Consider the following 17,080-nt stretch of genomic DNA (forward strand, 5'->3'; position numbering starts at 1 on the left):
TCTTAATGACTGTATTTCCTAACTGACTCTTTCCTTAGGAAGCCTATAAACATTACAATATTGCAATGTTTTGATCTAGGTAATATTATTTCCTCTCCTTACCTGTAGAAAGCAATCTTGCTGCAGTCTTTGAAAATGTTTTTATCCACAGCTTCATCTTCAACACTAAATAAAAAGACATTTTAAGAAACTTACTTTCCACAAGGTTTGTGAATCCAGTTTTTGTTCCTTCTCTAACTATACCATGAACGTGGGTAATGAACTTTTGCAATGCAAAATTGTGTCATGGCCATAACCTAACATGATAGCATGTGTGCTGCAGAATAACATCCTTTTGTAAATCACTCAAGGTAAACAACAAAATATCAAGTTCTGGGATTACTCTGAAAGCACTGGAAGAAGAGTATTGTCACTTATGAGGAAGGGTTCTTTTAAAATAATGACTGAAGGCTATGACTACAACAATAAAATAGGAAGGAGCAAAAGCACACAAAAAAAACAACCCACACAAACAAAAATAATCCACTCATTTTTTCAACAAAATATTTGCAGAATATTCTTACTGAGTGCTGGGTTCTGAGGAAGATATGGAGGACTGTGTCAGAGCTTCCTGGAAGAGCCTAACAAACAAGCATGAATCAACCTGACAAATGCTTTATTAGAGGTATGTGCAAGGGGCTAGAGTAAAAACAGAAACAGATGTAGGAGGAAAATCTGTTACTTTCTAAGATAATGTTGACAATCTAAGAGCCAATTTTTAACAAACCAAGTTCGCAGAAGAGCTGTTTCTGGAATAGAACATGAACAAGATGCATATATATTGCTACTTGAGTATATGTATTTAAATTATCCTCCAGAGACACCTGGCTGGCTCATTCAGTGGAGCATGCAACTCTTGATCTTGGGGTTGTGAGTTCGAGTCCCATGTGGGACATAGAGATTACTTAAAACTAAAATCTTGGGGCCGCCCAGGTGGCTTAGTCAGTTGAGCATACAACTTCGGCCCAGGTCATGATCTTGCTGTTACCAAGTTTGAGCCCCACGTTGGGCTCTGTGCTGACAGCTCAGAGCCTGTAGCCTGCTTCTGGTTCTGTGTCTCCCTTTCTCTTTGCCCCTCCCCCGCTCATGCTCTATCTCTGTGTCTGTCTCTCTCTCAAAAAAAAAAAAAAGTCTTAAAAAAAATAAATTAGCCTCCGTATGATTAAAACAACTCTAGGCTATAAAACGGAAAAAAAACCACACTTGCCTTCAAGCAGACATATTGCTGAATACGGCTGTAATCAGCATGTCTATGATTACGTAGGAAACTATGATTGAACACAAATTTCAAGATATTATGAAAACAAGCCCACACAGATACACTTGGCTGTACTAAAAAGTTGTTTTCTTGGAAGTAATCAAATCTTTCACTAACATAGTCTGTGTCACTGTTTCCTTTAATCAAGCATGCAAAGATTAGAGAAATTTGCAATCCTTGCTGTTCAGCTTTGAAGAATGAACTCTGTAATAATATAGGAAGATGGGGCTGTAGCCTGAAATTCATGTTAGGGTTCTGATCACAATTCTTCCACTGTTCTGTAAACCATCCTGAAAATATTTTGTGAGGGACTAGCTATTAATAATCAACTAATTCCCTGGGGAATTGAGACAACTGGTAAAGATTAAATACACAAATATCCAACATGCAAATAAGAGGCCATTCAAACAATCAATAAAACCTTCAAACCTAATGTTGCTTTCAGGTACTTTCGGGTACTATCTATTCCCTACTGTCTGAAGTCAGTCCCTGCAGGACCAGGGGGCCTTTACCTGATTTCCTCTTTCCCAGCAGCTTCCATGGCTTCCCAGCCCGTCGGACCGGCTCTCAGCTCTTAGGCCAACGCCAAGCGGTGTTTTTAAAACACTGAAGGGCAGTCTTTCTAAATTACAACCAGCACTTCACCACCATCAAGTTCTTGGGAAATGGAGTCCTCCCCAGGTCCTTAAGAAGTGGCAAAACTACACGTACTCCTGGGGTTTCCAGGCCCAAACTACCGTTTCTACGGAGATTTGACAAAATTTTCTTGTTTATGAGTGCCAACAAGGAAGTGCTTTCATTAGGAACCGCAACTGTCTTTGTAGCGGAGGGGGCGTGTACTCAAAGAGCTCTAGAGGATAAAAATCTAGAGCGTGAGAACCAGGTAGTACAGACTGCTTGCCCGGCCCAGGTGAAACGTCTGCAGGTTTATTTCAGTGATCCTCACGCCACAGATACTGAAAACTGGCCCACTCTTTCCGTTTTTAGTTTTAAGTTGAAAGTGCCGGACTGCTCTGTACTGAAGGTGGATGTTCTCCAGACAACTTCTACTGCACCATTATGCTTTTCAGGGCTACAACGATTTTTTTTAAGGGCTTATCTAGTACAGTAGATACAGCTTAGGAAGTGCTTATACTACACCACTGCCAAATTCCAGTCCTTGCTTAAAAACCTCCAGAAACCAAGAACTCACTACTACCTGCCAAGGAGGCAGTCAGACTTACAGCTTTCCCAGACTTCTGGACCCCGCGTCTCACTTTGACTTAGAAGGTATGAGAGGCGGGGGCGAACGAGAGAGCCAAACGCTACACGAGGTGCTTGCTTAAAATCCCCAGCCCCTTTAAGGGGCAGGAGAGAGGAGAAAAGCAGACCTACGCGGAGGTGGCTTTTGATTAACTTCCTAACACTCCAAGGTGACCAGATTACGACGGGACGACGCCTGCGCTTTCTGCTCTAAACCTCAGACGAGACCGTGACGACTGGTTTAGGGAGGGGCTGCTGGGCGGAAAAACAAACAAGTCCCGCTAGGTTTCGAGGACCCGGATGATCCCGCCCCCAGAGCAGAGCCGGAAGAGGGCGGGGCGAACCGGAAGACGGTGAAATGCTTTCGGTAGGCGCTCCATGGCTGTGAAGATGGCGGCGGCTGCGTGGCTTCAGGTGCTGCCTGTCATTCTTCTTCTTTTGGGGGCTCAGCCGTCCCCATTGTCGCTCCTTGGTGTAGGACCGGCACCTGTCGCTGCTGCTGACCGATCCAAGTGGCACATTCCGATACCGTCGGTGAGTGTTCACTTCAGAAGCAACTGAGCCTGGACGAGCAAGGGGTGGGGCTACGGCGGCCCTAGGGGTCCATGAAGGTTCCGCAAAAGTCCGCTTCAAAAGGGGTGGAATTGCCTGGAGCATCTGTGTCGCTGGGTAGCAAGGATCCACTACCCTGGAGCGGAAAGCCGTGCACTTCTGTGGGTAGGTTAGCAGGAGTGCCAGAGCCGCTTCAGGAGCGGAGAAGAATGGTGGAATGGTTTCTTATCAGCTAAGTCAGAGAGAACTTTCAGTGCCTTACGTGAGACGTGTAAAGTTGATGGATGATAGGTGGAGAACGGTTTCCCTTTCAGCTGAAGTTTCACAGAATCCAGTGACCCCAGGTTGGATGAGAGAGATCTGTTTATAGGTGTCTTTATCACTTTTTCCCTTTGCACTTTTTGTTACTGGATGATTGTACTTACGAAGTTGTTTGATTTCCTTTGCACTTTCGAATGGTTGTTCTAAGCCTTGTGTGATGAGGAAGCCTAGGCATTTAAAAAATATATTCTAAAATGATAATGGCTGAAGTGGTAGAAATTGTGTTCTAAAATTTGACATGGTAAAGGTAGGCTGTCTTTTGGACAACTTACTAGATAGGTTGACCCTTTCTGTCCCCCACCTCACTCCTTTACACCTCATTGGAAGAGTTTTTATAGTCCTGTGAGCGCACAAAAATCGGATGCACGCAGGAAATGCCGAAAAGCAATAGTCCTATTGAAACCACGGTGGCATTTTTGTTTGATTCTGCTTTGCTCACTGGTTGTAATGTCCAAATCTTATTTGTGCTTTTATATGGCAAGCATTATAGCTTTTGTTGGTTTGGTGAAGATCTTCAGGTTCTGAATTTTAGCTATTGTTACTAAAATAGTTAATAGTTAAATCTGTTCATAGAATAGTTTATTTAAGGAAATGATTGGTTATTCTGAACAGTGATTAGTGAGTAAAGCGAATGAACTAATTAAGGAGTACCTCCCATGAAAATTTAAGTTGGGATTTATAGCAGTTTCTTTTCTAGAGTCCTTGCTTCATGTCCTGTGGGGGAAAAATCATGTCTCTGCACCAAGCTACAAAATTCTGCAGTTTGGATACGGTTGAATTTTACTAAAAGGAAGGATATCGATTTTGTTGTTGTTTAGAAAACTAACTTAAACATTTTATAAATTTAGGTTTTTTTTTTAACAGTTATAGTCTGCCTTGGGAATTAAAGTGATCTATGCTAATTATCTTTCTCTCCTTTATCTTTGCAGGGGAAAAATTATTTTAGTTTTGGAAAGATCCTGTTCAAAAATACCACTATCTTCCTGAAATGTGAGTTTTTGCATTTCATGAAGTTTTTATTTGAGTGATCTTTAAACTTTTAAATTACCTATTTTCTATCTCTGATCTTCTCTAAACATAAGTTTTGAAATTTAATAGTCTGGCATTTTCTAGGCATAAACACGTAGTATAAGTAAGGTCTTTGCCCTGAGTAATCTTCAGAATACTTGTGTGAACTTTATTTTCTTCTCTTGTTTTTCTCGTGTTTACACTTTGCAGTTAGACAAATTATGTCTGATGGTATTTTAATCTGCCCTCTGTTAGATACCACCAATTTTGCTTTTGTGTGCTTGTTAGGTATTTACTGAACAAATGACTTAGGTGTCAGACCTTTGGCTCTGCACGAATATGTTCAGTGATCCTTTGTTTACAGAAGGAGTATTTTGCTATTTAGATCTTTGGAAGAGGAAGCTCAAAGATATTATCAGGAAGTAGGGATTACATGGAATTAAACCAGTCTGTCCAGTGAGAAAACCACTGTATCTGAATCCAAAATTTCCCATTGCACATTGAAGAAAAGCTTCCTTTTATTTTTGAAAATGGTTTTATTTTAGGGAATAAATGATCATGGATAGCTCTATTTCAAGATCAGGGATAAAAGTTCAGCTCGGTTCCCCGGGTGGCTTAGTCAGTTGAGCATCTGACTTTGGCTCAGGTCATGATCTCACGGCTCGTGGGTTTGAGCCCCGCGTTGGGCTCTGTGCTGACAGCTCAGAGCCTGGAGTCTGCTTCAGATTCTCTGTCTCCTTCTCTGTCCCTCCCTCTGCTCTGTCTCTCTTTCAAAAATAAATAAATTAAAAAACATTATTTAAAAAAAGTTCAGGTCATCCATATGTGCTTCTATGCACATCTTTCTTTATGAAAGTGCAAAGTTATAAGTTTTAATTGGATGATTTTATTGTTTTAATCATCTAGTGTGTACTTATTAAAAACCTATTATGTGAAGCACTGTTTTAGACAGTAGGAAAATGATAGAAAAGGCCCTCTCTCTTACTGAGCTTACAGTTTGGTGGGAGTGAAGGGGACCTATAGAATTTCTATGAAGAGAAGACTGTATCCATGAAAATACAATCTCTTGACTAATGACTTCAGTTTGGTTTAAATTACATTACTCTGACAAACTGGTCAGTCTTAAGAGGTTGGTGTGCTAGATACGAGTAACTCTCAGGGAGAACAGTGTTTTTGGTCTTTTGAGATAGCTTGACAACTTGCATGCTGTTCTACCTTTTTATTATGTGTAGTCTTTTCTTACCTGTATATTGATCAAATGGTGCTTTGCCAAGTTTGCACAAGCTGCATATTTTGTAGTGTCTGCATTTCATATTTTTGGAGAATTTGAAGCCCTTGAAAATCACATTATCTCTCACTTTGTTACTTCTCTGCTTTCTCACATATGCCTTGACTCTGATTTTATACTTTTGGGCATATGGTAAATAGCTTTCCATGAAATTGCTAGGACCATTTTTGTCTCTTAAATCTAACCATTCAAAGTTCTGAATGGTGTTTTTTAACATAATAGTATTTTTGCAGCCAAGTTTTCCTGCAGATCTTCTTTCAGGGGATTTCCTTATTAGCTTCTGTTTAATCTCTCCTTGGTATGGTTCTTCTGAGTAGTTTATATTGAGATTGCAATATCCTTTTTATCATTTCTGTAAATTCTGTTCAGCACATCAGAGTTTTGTGTATTTTTAAAAATTTTTTTTAATGTTTATTTCTTGTTTATTTATTTATTTTGAGAGAAAGAGCGCTCACATACACACATATTGGCAAGTCAGGGAGGGGCAGAGAGAGAAGGAGACAGAATCCCAAGCAGGCTCTGCACTGTCAGCACAGAGCCCGACATGGGGCTTGAACCCATGAACCAAGAGATCGTGACCTGAGCTGAAATCAAGAGTCAGATGATTAACCAACTGTGCCACCTAGGCATTACAGAGTTTTGTGTATTTTAATTGAACCTTGTAAAAAAAGTGTGTCACTTGAAAATTAATTTGAGAAAATAAAACAAATATTAGGTGCCCGTCTTACGTTAATCAAAATTAGATTCCTAGATGCCGTCATGTTTATCTTTGTCGTATGTGCATAAAGCAGGTATCTTAGAGTTCCATAGTGCAGCTGCAATCAAAGATAAGCTGACTTCCAGGTGGGACAGCTGATCAGTCATATAGTCAGATTTATACTCTCAAATCTTCAGACTAATGCATTGGTCCACTAGAATATTGTGTCCCAAACTACGTTTAATGAGTTACGCAGCCACTATGATTTCGTGAAGTTCCTTGAGGCTTCTCTTAAGGTGGGTTTTGGAAAGAGTCTAATGCTCTTTCGGTGTTGCTTTTGCTCTTCTGCCTTCCCCAGCCAGGTTTGCTTTTTGTTTGTAGTTCTTTGTCTTGTAGTCTAGTTTGGTATCTTTCAAAGTCTAAGCCATTAATTTTTCCCTCAGTAAAGCTTTGAGTACTGCTTTGTGATGTCCCTAATGTTATTCCTTGTCTTTCCAGCTAGAATGTAGCCTTTTAAGGGTCCTAGTCTCTTCTGGCTTACTGTCAGTTAGCTTTGTATACTTAAGTGCTCTGCTCAGTAAATATTTGAATGATAATAGAAGAGTGGTTTTAATTTAGGACTGCTTTGTCACTTCCAGGTTTTTCCTAGCAGAGAACCAGAAACTGAGGTTTTAAGGCATAAAAAAGTAGATAAACTTAAGCAGGTCAAAAACTGTTCTTTTGTGAATAACAGTACTTACTTTTATCTGAAGAATATCCAGTTATTTTACATAAATTATTTCATTACCTCAAGTTTGGAGAAGGGATGGTCTTTGAGTATCTAAATTTAGCAGGAAAAAATAAGATGTGTGGTAACAGTTTAGGAAAAATGCTTTGTTTGGGACTCATCTTTATTCACAAAGTTTTCTTCTTTTATAGTTGATGGAGAACCTTGTGAGGTATCTTTGAATATAACCTGGTATCTGAAAAGTGCTGATTGTTACAATGAAATCTACAACTTCAAGGTAAGGAATATAAGATTAACAAACTTTTTCTTGGACTTTAGATATCATCAGGTCCTAACCTGATAGAGGGAGGAGTGTCACATAGCTAGGAGGAGGTAGGAGACAAGCTGAAGTTAGAATCTGTGCTTCCCAATTTATAGACTTACTGTACTAGCAATTCACAAACTTTTTGGTCTCAATCCTTAAAAATTACTGCAGAATCTTGCTTACTTTGGCAGCACTGTAGAAGTGCTGACAGTGCTGACTCTATCTTTGGCCCTCCATCTTGTTCATGTGTGTTCGATTTCCTCTCTTGAGGGGCTACGTGTTCCAGACCCCTTGGAGATGAATATACATACCTTAAAAATGTCCACCAAGGCTGGGACAGGGGGAGCCTTGTTTTGGCCTTCCATTAATCTGTTGGAGATAACATAGTCTTTCCCCCTCCTGATGCGCAGTTGGTGCCACAAGATCTAATTAATGCTTAGCTTTTAATTAGATGCATGCAAGCCCTTTGGAGGTACATGGGAGCCCTTTGATCTCACTACAGTGTCCTTTTGTGTGTCCCCTCACTGTATAAAATCTGTGGACTAAGGTCTGGACTTTGTGGAGAATAACTGCAGCTGCCGTGAATCATACTCTGCCCATTTCCCTCCCCCTGTCAGTAAGTTACCCCGAATAAAACTCTGCATAAACTGTAGAGAGTCGCCTGCTTTGTTTTCTGGTCTTAAAATACTTTCTCAGTTTGGGGGGTACTTTACTGTCCCTCCCCCACCTTCTAACAAGCACATATACTAAAATTGGAACAACACAGAGAACATTAGCACGGCCCCTGCACAAGGATGACACGCAAATTCGTGAAGCGTTGAATATTTAAAAAAACCATTACTGCAGTCTCCAAAAAGCCTTTGTTCATGTGGGTTACCGTATTAGAAATTAAAACACAAAATACAAAAAATGTTTGTTAATTTATTTTAAAATAGCAATAATAAACCATTGCATGTTAACATGAAAAACTTTTTTTATGTTAAAAATAAAACAATAAATAAAAATGTCTTTTTCAGAAACGTAGAAGAGTGGTATTACTTTGTATTTTTGCAGCGCCTTTCATTTAATGTGGGATAATTGAAGACAGCTGGATTCTTATATCTTCTTCAGTTTATTGTGATATATTATTTTGGTTGAAATGTGGCCTCACACAGATACATAGTTGGAAAAGAGAATGATATCTTAATAGTGTTTTCAGATAATTGTAGATACTGTTTTTTGATCCTGTACCAACACATAACAAGTAGAGAGAGTTTCTTAAAGATTGGTGGCAGTGTGGAATCTGAAACCGTATCAGTGGGTTCTTTTTCTACTAAGTGAGTTGGTGTGTCATGCACTGTGGTCTTTTATCCATGTCTGATTTTGTAACAGGGTTTATTTAGAAAATACTTGTTGACTGATTTTTATCATTCTTTCAAATACTACCTCATTTTACAATTAACTTGAAGTTATATTTGTTAGCATCACCCTCTGTCACATCAGAAACTCCTTAAGTACTGGAGGCTGTTGAGCTCATGGTGAGGAAGATACAAGTTTTCCGAAGTCCAGTTTTGGCTTGGAAGTTCAAATTTTGTCATTGGCAATAATACTGTCAGGTGTTGTCCTTGAAGTGACAGCCTTCCTTTGCCCATTTTCAAGAAAATATTTCCCAAATAACCAAGTGTGAATAACTAGTTTGTCAGTTATTCTTTTAGGTAAATGAAAAAGGTGGATAGCTTAGGTTGTAAGTCAAAATAGTTGTAAAGTGTTTTATCTCAAGACAGTCATTTATAGTATTTTGCATGTTTTCCGTTTTGTCTCATAGAATATTTAAAAAGGCATGTGCTCACAGTCCAGATTTAATAATATTAATAATTTTTGCTGCTTTAGTGAGGCATTCTTATGTAAAACTGGTATTTAAAATTATTTTTTAAGCTGTAAGTTTGTGACTGACTACAATGACGACTGGTATAATTAGGTGCCACTGCCTTGGTTCCTGATAAGGGGCAGCAATTTTATCCATCATTACTTTGCATTATCAGTACAAGGCAAATAACATTATTATTTTATTAGTAGTATGGAAATAGTTTTAGACCTCATTTCACAATTGACATAGTACACTGTACTTGGGTACTGAAGATATATGGCTCCAGGGTGGATTTTTCAGGCCTTTTTCATTCCGTTTCTGTTCTCCATTTGTTATTCTCTTCCTTTCCGAAGATAATCTAACTGGTCTTTAAAAAATATCTGCCATTCACTTGGTTTTTCAAACCTTAAGCATTTTGAATTTCTGCCTTGTGTTAGGGTTTTACATTATCTTTTTTGTAGTGTTGATTTGTTTTTTGCTCTTGTTATACAATGTTGGGTATGACTGATAATGATGAGGACTAAAAGGATGGAAGAACTTAGAGAGATGATAATATGTCCAGAATGTAGTTTGAAGCATTATTGATGTTTCTCTTAATCACTAGTTGAATTTACAGTTAAAAACTTCATACATTTGAAACTTGTGATAAGCTGGTCAAGAGCTTAGCAGATCCCCAGATAGGCAATACAAGTTAAGAATGTCAAAATTATCTTGGGTTGCCATAGGACAGAATTACAGAAATGACAAGCAGATAGTTGGAGATGCAAAACTGGAGCTTAGAAAAAAAGGGAGAATTCTGTATGTTAGAGTCCAATACCGTTAGATTCTTGGACAGTATTACAGTTTTTATTTGATGTAAGTTTTTAAAATAGCAAACCCAAAACTGTACCTGCCCTATAGGAAATCTATCTGTTATCTTCTAAATACTTTACTTGTGAAAAGTAAGTTGTGTGTGTTGTATTTTCTCTTGTTTTTCCAGGCAGAAGAAGTGGAGACATATTTGGAAAACCTTAAGGAAAAAAAAGGCTTGTCTGGGAAATACCAGACATCATCAAAATTGTTCCAGAACTGCAGTGAGCTCTTTAAAACACAGGTAATGTTTGATAGTGGTTGGAGGGAAATAGAAGAGATAAACTACATAATACTTCTATATTTGGTGATCTCCATTTCCCACTTCTGAATTCTTTGTTCTGACAGAAATAAGTTAGAAGCATGTTCTGTTAATTGCACATTCAGCCACTTAATATTTATCTCATCAAAAAGAGGATGTGCTTTCCTTTGTGTGTAAAAAGCAAATCCCCATTTTTTATTATGGTAAAATATAAGTAAAATTTACCATTTTACCTATTTTCAAGTGTGCCATTCAAGGGTTTGAAGTACATTTGCACTGTTGTGCAATGCAAGTTCTGCACTTGATCTTAGCCAAAAGGCCGAGAAGCGATGCAGTGCAAGTTCTGGAGATGGCTAGTGGTATACTAGTCATCTCTAGAACTTTCTCATCATCCCAAACTGATACTTCATAATCATTAAACAGTAACACCCCCTCCCCTCACATCGCTGGTAACAACTACTCTGCTTTTTCTCCATGAGTTTCACTATTCTAGATACTTCACAGAAGTGGAATCATACAATATTTGTCTTCTTTCCCTTAGCAGGATGTTTTCAAACTTCCTCCATATAGCATGTATCCACTTAATTCCTTTTGAAGGCTGAATAATAGTTCATTGTACATGTATACCACATTTTCTTTATCCATTCATCCACTGGTAGACATTTGAAACTTGCAGTTTTTCAGTTCTTTTGTGATCTCATTTAATTGATACATTCCCAGAAATACCAGTGTTTCTAGATTTTATTGTTACAGGCCTGAACTCAACTTTTTTTGAGTAAAGGGGAAGAGGTGAATGATACGTATTTTTAATGCTTACATATATGTAATCACTTAAGTGGAATTTTGATTCTAAAATCTTTTTTCTTAGAAATAGAATATGATGCCAGTTTTTTGATAGAAAAATAACATGTTTTATAGGTGTCGAAAATAGTTATTATTAACTGTAGCCTTTTCTTTCTTATTGCATTTGAATACTGCTTCAGAATATTTAGCAAATTGCCTTGAAGAGGCAAAGCATTCACGGAACGCTAAGTTTTCTGTCCAGTTACTAGAAATAAAGTTTGTTGATGAGACTTTAATAACTAGTAATTGATAAGCAAATGAAATAAAATTGATAATTGAACTATAACAGTTGATAATTGAGTTCTTGTCATAGCTTAGATTTTATGGACTTGGAGGAGAAAGAAGATATCTTTAAAATGATAGAATAAGAAAGCTGGAAAAAATGTGATGTTAGTTAGGGGGCTTTCATTTAGTTTTTATAGGTTTATCCCCTAGCTTGGGAGGATTGGTTGGCCTTTCTTAGATTTGATCATGGAAAGCTACCTGCTGTATACTGTTGCCCTAGGTTCACTGCTTTTAGATCTGCTATAATCTTTCCAGGGTCTTAGCATATTATCCCTATTGGTAAGGTTACCTCTCCTTCTTCAGTCTAATGTAACAGAGTTGGAGTACATGCTCTAATTACTCAGGAAGGAGAATGCTTCATCTGCTGATACCTGGTAAGAAAACATTAGTGTGGTTTTTTTATAGGCATGGAGAGTGTTGTGGTGGAAGGAGCAGTAGACCCAAGAGTTAGAAATCCTAAGTTGAGGGGCGCCTGGGTGACTTGGTTAAGCGTCTGACTTCAGCTCAGGTCATGATCTCAGGGTATGTGGGTTCAAGCCCCGCATTGGGCTCGGTGCTGACAGCTCAGGGCCTGGACCCTGCTTCAGATTCTGCCCCTCCTCCACACACACACTGTCTCTCACTCTCTCTCAAAAATAAAAATAAACATTAAAAAAAAATTCTAAGTTGAAATTCCATTTCTGTATCTAAAGCTTGATAGCTTTGAGCCATATTTTTCTCATATGAGGCAAGAGAGGGAACCATAAGATCTCTCTATCCTAAGCATATGTCTTCTGTTTTAAGGTTTTTTTTATTCATAAATATTTTTAATTCTTAACAGAGAAATTGAGTGGCCCGTTTAGTTTGATAGTAGTTTTTAGTTTTCACTTGTTTGTGGTTAATTGGAAATCTTCTGTCTGTCAATGCCATATTATTTAGTGTTACAGTGTATTTTGCTTCAACCATGTTTTTGTAGGTTTTGAACTTTTTTTTTTTTTTTTTACTATTAAACATTAATTTTAATGTTATGTTTTCTTCATAGAGCTTTTCTGGGGATTTTGTACATCGATTGCCTCTCTTAGGAGAAAAACAAGAGGTAATTGTTTTCATTGTTACGTATTTCTAAGCATAAAGTAAAAATTCTAAATTAACTTTCTTTTTTTAATGTTTAGGCTAAGGAGAATGGAACAAACCTTACTCTTACTGGAGACAAAACTGTAAGTGTAGTAGGAAATTTGGGGCATTGACACATATTTCAGTTTTCTTATATTTGTGTTGAATTATCTTGGTATCCTACTATTTAATGTTTATTTCTGAGACAGAGAGACAGAGCATGAGTGGGGGAGGGGCAGAGAGAGAGGGAGACGCAGAATCCGAAGCAGGCTCCAGGCTTTGAGCTGGGAGCTCGAACTTATAGACCGCGAGATCATGACCTGAGCCAAAGTCGGACGCTCAACCCACTGAGCCACCCAGGTACCCCAGTATCCTACTATTTAAAAAGGAAACCTAGGGGCGCCTGGGTGGTGCAGTCGGTTAAGCGTCCGACTTCAGCCAGGTCACGATCTCGCGGTCCGTGAGTTCGAGCCCCGCGTCAGGCTCTGGGCTGATGGCTCAGAGCCTAGAGCCTGTTTCCGATTCTGTGTCTCCCTCTCTCTCTGCCCCTCCCCCGTTCATGCTCTGTCTCTCTCTGTCCCAAAAATAAATAAATGTTGAAAAAAAAAATTTAAAAAAAAAATAAAAAGGAAACCTAAAAATGGAGGTTTAAACACCAAAATGTTAGGGAACCTGGGTAGCTCCAATGGTAGCGCGTGTGATTCTTTAAAAAAAAAATTTTTTTATTATGTTTATTTATTTTGAGAGAGAGAGACAGAATGCCAGTTGGGGAGGGTCAGAGAGAGATGCAGACACAGAATCCGAAGCAAGACCCCAGGCTCTGAGCTGTCATCACAGAGCCCGACACGGGGCTCAAACCCATGAGTGTGAGATGACCTGAGTCGAAGTCAGACCCTCAACCGACTGAGCCACCCAGGCGCCCCGAGAGCATGTGATTCTTGATCTTAGGGTCATGAGTTTGTATCCCACTTTGGGTGTAGAGGTTACTAAAAATAAATAGATAAATAAACCTTAAGCACTAAAATGTTAATAATGGTTGTTGTGGATAATATTATGAGTGACTTTTATTTTCTTCTGTGTTTCCTGTATTTTCCATATTTGTTATAGTCAGTCTTGTTTTTGTAATTATCACCCCATAAATGTTACTTGTAAATAAGAAGGAACTTTTTTTTTTTAAGTTTATTTATTTATATTGAGAGAGTGCGTGGGCAGGGGAACAGCAAAGAGAATCCCAAGCAGGCTCTGCACTGTAAGTGTGGAGCCCTGGAGCTCAAACTTATGAACCAGGAGGTCATGACCTGAGCTGAAGCCAAGAGTTGGACACTAAACTGACTGAACTACCCAGCCCCCCCCCCCCCCCCCATTTTTCCTTTTAAGTTTTTAGTCAGCCTCTCAATAGCCCCACCTCCTAACATTGCCTGGGGCAGCCATGATCTTTCACAGTTGCTGCTGAGAGTCTTTGACAGTGCCCTGAGTATAGGGTCCTTTCCACTGAATGAGGTTGAATCAGGTCATAAAAAATAAGCCCTGGGCATAAAAGATAAGTGCCAGACAGTTCTGCCCTGGGTTTTAGGGCATCTCCAAACTTTTCCTGTTTTTTTCCAATGGCTGCCAAACTGCTGTTTTTCCACAGCTGTTACTGCTGTGGGAACTTTGGTTTCAGGGAGCTTGTAAGAGGGACATGGGATGAGTCTGAACAAAAACACCACAAGCTTGCTTTTCTTAAAAAAAATTTTTTTAATGTTTATTTATTTTTGAGTGAGAGAGACTGAGTGCGATCAGGGGAGGGGCCAAGAGAGAGGGTGACACAGAATCCGAAGCAGACTCTAGGCCCTGAGCTGTCAGCACAGGGCTGGACGAGGGGCTCAAACTCATAGACTGCTAGATCATTACCTGAGCCGAAGTTGGACACTTAACCTACTGATCCACCCAGGAGCCCCTGCTCAATGTTTTTATAAAGCTAAAGCTGCTCTAAAAAAATCTATTAATTTAAAAAACATTATAATGGCAAATATATCACATTATTGCTTAAATCGAACCATAAAATTGAGTTAATAAAAGCATTAAATCTGTTTTTAGGGAGTAGGGGCAGCAGGGAGAGGCCCCTTTGTCTAAAAAAATGTCTTATCAGAGCTTTAATAAAAGGGGATAGAGGTGCTAAACTTGTGAGAACCCTTTAAAAATAGAATTATTAAACTATTCTCCTCTTAGGCAAATTTTCAGGAAGAATGACGAAAGATAGTTTTTTTAACTTCTTTTGACTATACTCTGACTAAATGCCTACAAATACTACTTTGATATTCAACAGGGTCATCTTTCAGCCAGCTTTAATCACTAGGAACAGAGCTCAAGCCTTGAGAAGAATTAAAAAGAATGCTATGCACAGAAGACCACTGAAAATGCACAATTACATATGTCCTGTATACATGTAAATAAATATTCACTTACAACAATTTTTTAAAAATACAATTTATAACAATTTAACTTGACAAACTGCATAAAATCTATTTGAAATTATAACAGTATGAGGAAAGAGGGAAGCTCAATCTTATTTTCTTGGGACCATAAACTGCTACAATTTTTCTCCAGAGCACTTAGACAAGCACAAGAAAAGTACTTATAAAATGTGCATACATTTGGACCTAGCAACTCCACCTCTAGGAATTTAGGCTAAGAAAACATAAATGCGCACAAAAATATAGCTAGACATCATTTGCTGACAGCTTAGAGCCTGGAGCCTGTTTCAGATTCTGTGTCCCCGTCTCTCTTGGCCCCTCCCCTGCTCACGCTCTGTCTCTCTTTCTCAAAAGTAATAAATATTAAGAAAGGTTTTTTTCCTTAAATTGAGCAAAAAGCAGGATTCCCACATACCGCCTCCACAAATGCACACTCAAACTTCCCCACCATGGCCTTCCTGCACCATTGTGGCACATTTGTTACAATTGATGAACCAATGTGGACACATTGTTACCAAAGTCCATAGTTACATTAGCTGCTTTAGTTCTTTGTGTTGTACAGTGTTTGGTTTTTAACAAATGTAAAATGACAGATATCCCCCATTATAATATACCAGAATTGTTTCATTGCCCTAAAAACCCTCAATACTCCTTCTACCTAGTCATCTCCCTCCCCTCAAGCACCTGGCAATCACTGATTTATTTTTATGTTTTTACTTTTTAAAATTTTTTTAATTGTCTCCATAGTTTTGCAGTTTTCAGAATGTCATATAGTTGGTATTGTATAATGTATGTAGCCTTTTCAGATCGGCTTCTTTCACTTAGTATTACGAATGTAAGGTTTCTTCATGTTTTCTCATGACTTGATAGTCTGTTTCTTTTTAGTGCTAAATAATATTCCATTACCTGAATGTACCACAGTTTATTTTATCCATTCACCTATTAAAGGACATCTTTGAAGGAGCTAATATTGGTACCCATCTGATGGGGTTATTGTGAAGATTAAAGACTGTGATAAATATTAAACATGACAGAGTGCCTGGCATCTGAATGTTATTTTTACAGGGTCAAAATAATCTGTATTCCAAAATTAAATGGAAACTTTATAAAATACTAGAATATGAGAATTAATTAGTCCCCTTTAAAATTTGTAAGAGGTAGTTTTAAGATATAATATTAAAATTAATACCAGAGCAGCTTGTTATGCCTAGTTTTATTGGTTATTGAATAAGTAAGTTCAGGAAAGGTTCAGTCAATATGGATAAATAGTACATGATGTACCTGTAACTATGAAGCTCTCAGTTTTTCTCATAAATTGCTCCTGAATTTTGTCGTAAAGAGTCCTTCAGGCAGAGATAAACCAATGAATGATTCAGCATGGCATTTATGTTCTTAAGTTACTGAGATAACCTAGGAAATGTATAGCTGTGGAATCATTTAATCTACTTTGACACTTTGGGTTTGTATCATGGAATGTAATTTTTGAACTCTCGTTTTAGCTTTTTCTTGGGTTGTAGGATAATTTGAGCATTTGAGAAAACTCCTGTGGTTCTACAGGAAAACACATAAATACGTAAAATCTGTTACCCAGTTTGAGGGTTTTCATAGATCAATGAAGCTTACTCAGTGGTGTCTGGACAAAAGTTTTTTTTAAGACCACAGGTAATAAATTGCAAGTAAGTAGCAGTACCTCCTTTTACACACAAAGAAGAAGCCAACAATTTTGTGTTCATCTCCTTTATCTTTGTGTTTTAGTCTTGTGTTTGTGAAGGTCCATTGTCCCACCTAGCAAGTGTGGCAACAAATCCTCCAAGGCTTTTTGCTCAGGCTATGTATAAATTCACTGGCCTTGGAGCAGATTCTTCCCAAGTAACCAATTTTGTAAACATGGAGGCACTTACCTCCACTTCATTTACTTTGATGAACAGTGCCTTTTTCTTTCCACGTAGACCAGCCATGATTAAATTTTTGATAAAGATGTGAATGCTTCTAAGATATTCTGGTAGTCTTG

At 38.3% G+C, this 17,080-nt stretch overlaps 2 protein-coding genes and 1 non-coding gene across 11 annotated transcripts in view; 2 read left to right on the top strand and 1 right to left on the bottom strand.

Annotated features, from left to right (window-relative positions):
* Window positions 1-2,651, bottom strand: part of GANC (glucosidase alpha, neutral C) — a 74,673-nt gene extending 72,022 nt beyond the window's left edge. For 7 of the 8 annotated variants that reach the window (XR_008299220.1, XR_008299219.1, XR_008299221.1 and 4 more), the window contains exons 1-2: window positions 1,810-2,650; window positions 103-165 (exon numbers count right to left, since the gene is read on the bottom strand). Coding sequence is in view for 5 of the 8 variants with exons in the window: in XM_015064888.3 (XP_014920374.1) it covers window positions 103-165; window positions 1,810-1,838 (92 nt within the window). In the remaining 3 variants the exon portion in view is untranslated. Of the gene's footprint in view, window positions 1-102; window positions 166-1,809 lie in introns of all 8 variants that reach the window. The other variant, XM_027067014.2, reaches the window with a different exon arrangement.
* A 136-nt stretch (window positions 2,652-2,787) lies between these two features.
* Window positions 2,788-17,080, top strand: part of TMEM87A (transmembrane protein 87A) — a 39,614-nt gene continuing 25,321 nt past the window's right edge. The window contains exons 1-6 of one of the 2 annotated variants that reach the window (XM_015064891.3): window positions 2,788-3,073; window positions 4,342-4,402; window positions 7,324-7,409; window positions 10,262-10,375; window positions 12,543-12,596; window positions 12,673-12,717. In XM_015064891.3, coding sequence (XP_014920377.1) covers window positions 2,918-3,073; window positions 4,342-4,402; window positions 7,324-7,409; window positions 10,262-10,375; window positions 12,543-12,596; window positions 12,673-12,717 — 516 coding nt within the window. In that variant the 5' untranslated portion in view covers window positions 2,788-2,917. The remainder of the gene's footprint in view (window positions 3,074-4,341; window positions 4,403-7,323; window positions 7,410-10,261; window positions 10,376-12,542; window positions 12,597-12,672; window positions 12,718-17,080) is intronic. The other variant, XM_015064892.3, reaches the window with a different exon arrangement.
* LOC113602144 (U6 spliceosomal RNA) lies at window positions 8,164-8,265 on the top strand. Its single transcript, XR_003423506.1, has one exon. It is a non-coding gene; the product is annotated as a U6 spliceosomal RNA (small nuclear RNA).

Source organism: Acinonyx jubatus, chromosome B3, assembly GCF_027475565.1.
Source record: "Acinonyx jubatus isolate Ajub_Pintada_27869175 chromosome B3, VMU_Ajub_asm_v1.0, whole genome shotgun sequence".
NCBI classification, from domain to species: domain Eukaryota; kingdom Metazoa; phylum Chordata; class Mammalia; order Carnivora; family Felidae; genus Acinonyx; species Acinonyx jubatus.